The sequence below is a fragment of the Fragaria vesca genome, linkage group LG2 (genome assembly GCF_000184155.1).
Source record: "Fragaria vesca subsp. vesca linkage group LG2, FraVesHawaii_1.0, whole genome shotgun sequence".
NCBI lineage: Eukaryota > Viridiplantae > Streptophyta > Magnoliopsida > Rosales > Rosaceae > Fragaria > Fragaria vesca.
The window spans coordinates 11,520,216-11,528,633 of NC_020492.1; the positions used below are offsets into that span (position 1 = coordinate 11,520,216).

General features: G+C 40.1%; 2 protein-coding genes and 1 non-coding gene across 3 annotated transcripts; 2 read left to right on the top strand and 1 right to left on the bottom strand.

Moving 5' to 3' along the window:
- Positions 1 to 2,634, top strand: LOC101311058. Its single transcript, XM_004290294.1, has 2 exons — positions 1 to 1,077; positions 2,031 to 2,634. The coding sequence occupies exons 1-2, from the start codon at positions 273 to 275 to the stop codon at positions 2,402 to 2,404; spliced, it is 1,179 nt and encodes a 392-aa protein (XP_004290342.1). The 5' UTR covers positions 1 to 272; the 3' UTR covers positions 2,405 to 2,634.
- Positions 2,635 to 3,060: 426 nt separating this feature from the next.
- On the top strand, positions 3,061 to 5,975 carry LOC101309613. The gene is made up of 3 exons (XM_004292397.1): positions 3,061 to 3,441; positions 3,580 to 3,898; positions 4,289 to 5,975. The coding sequence occupies exons 1-3, from the start codon at positions 3,061 to 3,063 to the stop codon at positions 4,663 to 4,665; spliced, it is 1,077 nt and encodes a 358-aa protein (XP_004292445.1). The 3' UTR covers positions 4,666 to 5,975.
- Positions 5,976 to 7,040: 1,065 nt separating this feature from the next.
- LOC101298182 lies at positions 7,041 to 7,911 on the bottom strand. Its single transcript, XR_183943.1, has 2 exons — positions 7,612 to 7,911; positions 7,041 to 7,365 (listed from the first exon to the last, which is right to left on the bottom strand). It is a non-coding gene; the product is annotated as an uncharacterized LOC101298182 (transcript).
- Between the last annotated feature and the right edge of the window lie 507 nt (positions 7,912 to 8,418).

Sequence of the window (8,418 nt, forward strand, 5' to 3'; positions counted from 1 at the left end):
AGATGGAGATGGTACTTTGATTTTCTTCCTCACAAGTTTCCATCACATCACAAATAATTCACCCAAACAAGCCACCAATCCATAAATCACTCACCAACACAACCCTAAATTGCATCAGCGTCACACTTTACCGCCCAACAATCCAATCAATTATCCTTTCTCCTCCTCCTCCTCCTAGCCTTCTTCGTCTACTTCGAGAGGTCGAGAATCAAAAAGAATTGCAAGCTTCAGACATCAGAGCTAAACCTAACGGGGGACGAGGGACGACGACGATGATGGAAGGTTCGTCGTCTGTAACTCCCTTGCTATTCCGCAACCTTATAACCTCCCTCTTCATATTAGCAGAGACTTCCATTTCCAGCTTGACCCAAAAACACAAAACCCTAGAACTCATACGCTACGTTTTCATCTCTTCCTTCCTCTTTTTCCTGCGTTTACTTCTTTCTTTAAACCCTAGGTCGACCAAGAATAATGAATCCTCCTTGTACGAGGCCGACTGTAGTAGAAGAAATCACAAGTTTATGCCCGCTGCTAACGCCGGAGGGGACGACAGCGACACGGCTATAGCTCGAGCACTTTCGCAGCTACTGTCGATCGTCAATGATATCCCGGTAAGCTCCCGCAAGTATCAAGCTGTTCGGTCTTTAGCGGAAAACGTCATCCATGACAACCAGCGAGAGGGCGTGGAGGCTTTGCGTCAAGTGAATCGCACGGTTTTGTCGGCAGCGTTTTCAAGGACTCTTAGCCAGCTTGAAGCCGCTGCAACTGTCGAACAGCAGCACCACGGCGGAGGCGGCGATGGTGATATTGGTGGTTTAGATACTGGTCATCATCATCACTGGATAGTAAGGGCTGTTCGGTCCGTTGCAGATGTGGTTTGGACAAAGAGGGTTAGCAGCGGCGGGTCGAGAAGCTCGGCGGAGAAACTAGCGGCGGAGCTGCTCTGGTTGGCTGAGACGATGGCGAGTTGTGGCTTTGCTCAAGAGTCTGTGAGGAGATGGGCGTCCGCTTCTATATTGGCTCGCCTCTCTCTTTCAGCCGAGCCCCGCCTGCAAGCCTCCTTAGTCAAGCTTTCAGGTAACACTTACTATCTTAATGATTATTTCTGTATTTTTCTTTATTTGATGAACTCCTTTTCGTTGTGATTCCTATTTTTCTTTCAATTAGAACATTAGACTTTGAGATACTATACTATATTAGCATATGTCTTAGGTGATAATTAACCCGCTGGTTTGCTTAATTTGCTATTTATAGCTCAGCATGGGGTGATATCTATGACCAAGGTTTCTGGGAGTTAAATGATTGTTTGGCAGTCTCATATATAGTTCTCCTCAAACAAAGAAGATTTTTCTTATATATGTATGGTCTCTTTGGACGATCATCTTCCAGTCATCCTTTTCATGTCACCCGTTTGGGTGGAAATTGTCGTTTCTTTCTAGCAATACAAGATCGAAAGGTAGTAACGTCCAACTTCCAACTTCCCATATAAATTTTTGGTCGATAAGAATATAGTTCGTAATTCCAACTTTCAAGTATATCGCTGATAGCAGTAAGTTGAATAGACCAAAGTTGGCATCTCATGGAAATTTATGCCCTAGAATATGCTAGTCCTAAGAATCATGTACATCATTATTGTTGCCAAACAAAGAAAATGATTTATATGTTTGGCTTTGACCGGTAGATCTTCCTTTTCCTTGTTTGCACGTTTCTGCGTAGTACGAGTTTTTCTTATCTGTATTATCTCTGTTCTAATGCTGTCGTTATTAAGTTATTGAGTCATTGATTGAGTCCCGAGAGCAGTAACATGTTAGTTCAAGCAAAAATTCATAATAGAGATCACAGACTGCGCCATCTCCATTTGACTTTTCGATCCGTTTGTTGATCCAGGAGGATTGTCTTTCTTTTTTGGCAACTGAGCTAGGCGAAGTTGATTGATATATATTGATCATTGTGGCTAGCTAAAGTGTATATAATACAGATATATGAATAATCCTATGTATGACAGAGTATTCTTGATTGATTGCGTGCAGCGTTGTTGTTAAAGTATGCCAAAGACATGGGAGTAAATGAAGGTATTGATGATGATACTGAGAGCAAGAAAGAGCAGCAAAAAAGAAACGAAGCAAAGATGCAGATGCAGATGTTGATGTTGTGGATTCCATTGCTGTGCATAGCAAGCAATGGCACTGATGTGCCTGTTTTGAGCGTCGGCGAAAGGGCTGAGCTTGAGAGAGTAATGGAAGAGACCATAGAAACGTTGGAAGAAGAAGATCAAGAGGGAGTACTATCCTTGTGGCTCCACCACTTCACATATTGCTCGTCTTCTGATTGGCCAAATCTACATGCCTCATATGCTCGATGGTGTAACGCATCGCGCAAGCAGTTTTTAATTCACAATTCATAATTTACACACTTTGCTAGGTTGTAATTAAGTATAAACGAGCTTTGAAATAGTCATTACTCGTTTGATAGGTTTAAGACTTTTAAGCTTTCCATTGTGGGTTGGGATTCATAACTTTAATAATCGGCCCCAAATTCTTGTAACCAAAGGGTTTCGACAACAGAATGAGACTTGAGAGGAAATCAATTTGACAGGTATGTCTTAGTAGTGAAGTTTGAAACTCTTTGTTCATGAAACAAAAGCCACACATATTCCTCTTTGCCCACTGTTTTTAGAATCCGTGTGAAATATTTGGGTGGAATCCACCTGCACAGCTCAATTAGTTAGTTCGACCTAGCTAGGGTTCTAAAGAAAGAGGTTCCACGTAAACGTACAAAAGTATATGGTCAAAAATAAAACATTCGTCTTCATGAGTTGTAGATACCATCGAAACATACAGCTGGCCGTAAGTTGCAAGTTTCCATCACTTATATCTGCACGCCACCAATCTATGAATCAATCACAATTAAGTTCACAACCCTAAATTTCAACATTCCGATCAATTTTAATCCTAGCCTTCTTCTCCTAGATAGCCTTCTTCCTGTGCTTCGAGACAGGTCGAGAATCAAGGAATTGAAAGATTCAGAGCTAAACCTAACGGTGGATGAAAGACGGCGACGATGAAGGAAAGTTCGTCGTCCATAACTCCTTTGCTTTTCCGCAACCTTGTAACTTCCCTCTTCATTTTGGCAGTGACTTCAATTTCCAGCTGGACCCAAAAACACAAAGCCCTAGAACTCATACGCTACGTTTTCATCTCTTCCTTCCTCTTTTTCCTGCGTCTTCTTCTTTCTTTAAACCCTAGGTCGACCAAGAATATCGAATCCCTCTATTCCACCTTGTACGACTACAATGACAAGCCTCCCAAGAAGGGTAGTATTGATCAAATAAATCAGAAGTATATGCCCGCAGCTAACAGCGGAGACGAAGGCGGCAACGGCAGCGACACGGCTATAGCTCGAGCACTTTCGCAGCTATTGTCGATCGTGAATGATATTCCGGTAAGCTCCCGCAAGTACCAAGCTGTTCGGTCTTTAGCAGAAAACCTCATCCGTGACAACCAGAGAGAGGGCGTGGAGGCTTTGTGTCAAGTTAACTGAAGGGTTCTGTCGGAAGCGTTGTCGAGGACTCTAAACCAGCTTGAAGCCGCCGCAATTTTCGAACAGCAGCAGCACCACGGTGGCGGTGATATTGATGCTTTGGATTGTGTTCCTCATCATTGGGTAGTAAGGGCCGTTCGGACAGTTGCAGACGTGGTGTGGACAAAGGGGGTTACCAGCGGCGGGTCGAGGAGCTCGGCAGAGAAGCTAGCGGCGGAGCTGCTCTGGTTGGCTGAGACAATGGCAAGTTGTGGCTTTGCTCAAGAGTCTGTGAGGAGATGGGCGTCCGCATCTAGTTTGGCTCGCCTCTCACTTTCAGCAGAGCCGCGCCTGCAAGCCTCCTTGGTCAAGATTTCAGGTCAGATTTCAAAGCCTCTCCATCTCTAGCTACCTGCATGGAAAAATTACTCTTTTTAATTTTTCTTTATATATTCGAGTCGATCCTTTTCATTGTCATTCTTTTTCTTTTAGATTAGAACGTACATTACAGTTCATAAGGAAAAGAAAACATTACAGTGATATAATTGGGGTTTGAGACATATGCTTGACACACTTGATTTAGCATATATCTTATCAATCATTTGCTTGCCTGATTATAAAACTTGTCTTTATTGAATCTTGTTTGGCGACGTACTGAGGGAAAATTGAATTATTGAAATAGTGAAAACTTTGGTAAACTAACGTGGTTATATTTTAGACACATGTCCTCAAATTTACGATTCACTATAGACTGATTATGTTCATGCAGCATTGTTGTTGAGGTATGCCAAAAATATGGGAGGGAATGAAGGCGATGAAGATGATGATAACGAGAGCATGAAAGAGCAGCAACAAAGAAAACAAGGGAAGATGCAGATGCAGATGTTGGTGTTATGGATTCCATTGCTGTGCACAGCCAGCAACGGCACTGATGTGCCTGTTTTGAGCATCAGCGAAAGGGCCGAGCTGGAGAGACTACTGGAAGAGACCATAGAGAAGCTGGCAGAAGAAGATCAAGAGCGAGTTCTATCCTTGTGGCTCCACCACTTCACATATTGCTCGTCTTCTGATTGGCCCAATCTACATGCCTCTTATGCTCGCTGGTGTAACGCTTCGCGGAAGCAATTGATAATGCACCATTCATAGTTTCTTCATTATTTTCATATACACACTTTATCTTGTTTACTATTCTATATTTGGTGTGCAGTGTGCTATAGATTTATAATCAGTATATATCAAATTATCAATCATATCAACAAGCTCCAAAAATTGTATAGCAAGTAGATTCAAGGGCATTCAGACTTCATTCACCATTTTGTATATATGTAGCTGGCTGAACTGCTTCTAATTTTCAAAATGGTGAATGAAAATACAACAATGGAACAAATAACAACAACAAATAAAATTACAACGAATTAAGATGAAAAGTCGAGAATAACATTCTATGACAACTTTGTTGAAATGATTTACCGCTGCCTCAGCTACCAATACTCAGACGTCACCAATATTCATATAAGCTGAAATCAAAGGTTGCCACAATGATTATGTAACACAATACCGATGCTAACTGAACCATCAAGATCACTGCCCCATCAAAAAATTGATGAGGAAACCACGTAATAATTTAGATATGATGCACAAAAGTATTTGAAAATGTACTTCTTGATCTAGCATGGGAAACACGAGAGATGCACGATAAATGGGATGTATATGGCTAGGAAGAGGCACAATATTTCTAAAGATGTATTGAATGATTTCGATCGAGCGAGACTTTGTGTCACACCCCAAATCCGATGTTAGTAGTTTCCAAGCACTTAATACCGAATCCGAAGCGTGAGAGGGAAAAGTATAAGAAAATAAAACAAACTCAAATATATTTTCAGAAAATTTTTGAAAACAAAACGTTTACGAAAACAAAACCAATTACAAAGATAAAACAGGTCTTGCGAATCTAGCTCACTCAAAACTTTCGTCACTCAAAACTTTCGTAACTCTTCTATACACGTGTACAGGTCTTCTCGTACACGTCAGCTAAACATCATAGTTAGACTTCTCGAAAGACGTGTCGTACCTCGTACACCTGAACAAGAATCTATAGGGGTGAGCTTACGCTCAGTAGGGCCAAACTTCTTTAGATTATTCTTAACTATGTCGCACAATCAAGTTATCAACCAATGTCATATATAACAACAAATCGATCAATGCATGTATGCTAATGCACTCCTTTCACTCAATTACTGTCCAATCAGTCCACACATCAAAGACAAGTGATCATACACGTCTCATACCGTGTATTTTACCAACCGGGGGTGACCCAAGATGTCTTCAATATATGATCTAACAGTTAGTAATTTCCTTAACGCCAATACCTCTTTTGTTAGTCGTCTTGTCATACTCATGGTCTCCAAACCTGAAACCCGATAATATCGTTTTATCGATGTCCGCCATCGAAGGGACATGTTTTCCCCAAATTTGTGAACGTGTGGGCTACCCTAGATCTTTGACAACCCATGAGGAAACTCAACTACATAAAATGTATCTTTCCTCTCCATCTCATTCTCACCTATCTACAATCACCAATCTCACTAATCTCACAATTCCTCACAATGCATTATGCATATATATCAATTGAGCATCAATACTCGCATTTTAATATCGAACACATGCTTTAAATGAAAAATGAAAACGTCAATCACATAAATCAACGATATTACATACTTTATCGAAATCGATAACAATCAAGAATTAATCAATCAATCAATCAATCAATCAATGTTACACAAATCACCATGCCAATTATAATCTAATAGGTAAAATACTGTATAGTCATTGTGATTTCAAGTCGACATCTGTTTAGTCATTCTGGTTTTATTTTAATCTAAATAGCCATTAAAGTCACAATTTTTCATCCAAATGCCTCATGTTAGTTTTCTCAATTAAACTGTTGACATGACCGTTAAAAATTACAATAATGTCTTTAACGGCCACGTCAACAATTTAACTGAGAAAATTTATGGAATTAAGGACCATTTGAATGAAAAATTAGAACTTTAAGGACTATTCAAATTAAAATAAAAACACAAGGACTAAACAAATGTCGACTTGAAACCACAAAGACTAAACAAATTTAAATCTAATTATAGATTTAAAGAAAGGTTCCCTAAGAGTCCCTACTTGAAATCCGAGTCCCAAATCTGACGCTAACTAAAATTAGTAACTCAGCGACCTGCTTTTCTAAAATCTTTATTCTTCTGCTTTTGTAATTCTGCGACTCGCATTCGATGCTCTTACCAAATCCTTATTCTTAGAGAGTCAATGGATCATTTTTTTCGACAATTACCGAATCACATGCCTCTGTATTAAGTCGTATCCCAACTATCCTCCAAGCACCAATCTAAGCTCTTACTCTATTCTCGATACCCAATTTCTCTTAATTCTCCCACCTCCATTTATTACATTTTCACTAATCATCTTCGTTGACAACTCCAATTCCATTTCCTTTATACCTTAACCATTTCTGTAACCACAAACTCCATATGTTAAGCAATTCAACCCAAAATACATCTCGTCAACATATATACCAAACATCTAAACTTTACAATTCATCATAGCTTCTCTGTTCTTAAAGAACCCGACCCAACCTTTATTCACCCAACTCCTCCATCTCTAAAATTCAAGCAACACACCAACACAATTGGATTCTACTACTACTACCAAGCTTACCAAAACCTAGAGACAATTAACCACCAGCTATCACCATCACTGCTGCCGTTGTGAATAGTAACTTCACGGTGGTCATCCACTGCTGGAAACCCATAACAACTGCTGCTGTTTGTTCTTAGATTCCTGTAATCGAACATATATATAGCATCAAAATCATGCTAAGAGATCCATAACAACTAGAATTTAATTACTAAAACAAGGATTAAAAACGTAACCACCTCCGTTGTGCACGACCACACACACAACGGTCCTCTATTGCCCAAAACCTAACTTCTCCAAATCCTAACCAATTTTGAATTCAATTATACAAAGAGGTAGAGCTCCATAAATTGACCAACTTTGACACTTGGGTCGAATACCAAATCTCACCGGAAAGCATGGAAACTCGCCAAAAAACACATAGACCTTCGCTAATCGATTCTCCCTCCTCAAAGCTTCTCTTTGAAAACCAGTACCACAAGGACGTTCGCCAAGTCGAGGCGAAGCTACCACCACCGAACTTTCTCACCACCTTGGCTAGAATCTAGAACTTGCCGGCGAACCCAACGTCTCTCTCTTCTTCGATTCTCCTTCACCGAAGCTCATTTGCCGAAACCAAGACCATGCCACATGGAGGATGTGGAGGCCAAGACGAAGTCGACGCTGCCATTCTTTCTCCATGTCGTCACCGAAGAACGAAGTGGCAGCCGGATCGACCCATCGCCTCCGTTCGGGTCGAGAATGACCCGGTCTGGGTGTTGATCTGATCTGATCCCTTACATAAATAATCGATTCAACGATTGAGATCTTGCGGTTTATAAAATCCAACGGTCCATATCAAACTGCCCTAATACTATTTATAATTAATTTTTGGATAATACCAAATTTCTAAAAATCATTAAAAATAGCTTCGATGTCCGAAAACACTTCCGTAAAATCCTACGAACTTGTAACGACGTCTAAGCTCAAAAGACAAAACTCAACAAACTAAAAATTTCAAAATTTTTCAAAAGCTACTAAGAATTGAGAGAATAATAGAAATCGAAATAAAAATAGCTCGAAATTTTTTTTCTTTTAAAAATAGAAATTCGAAATTCCAAGACGTTTGGAATGCTCTTGTGTGTCCATGCTCCGCGTCTGTTTTCTGATAGAAGTAAAAAGTGAATAAAGTCAATAAACCTATTTTAACCGTCGATT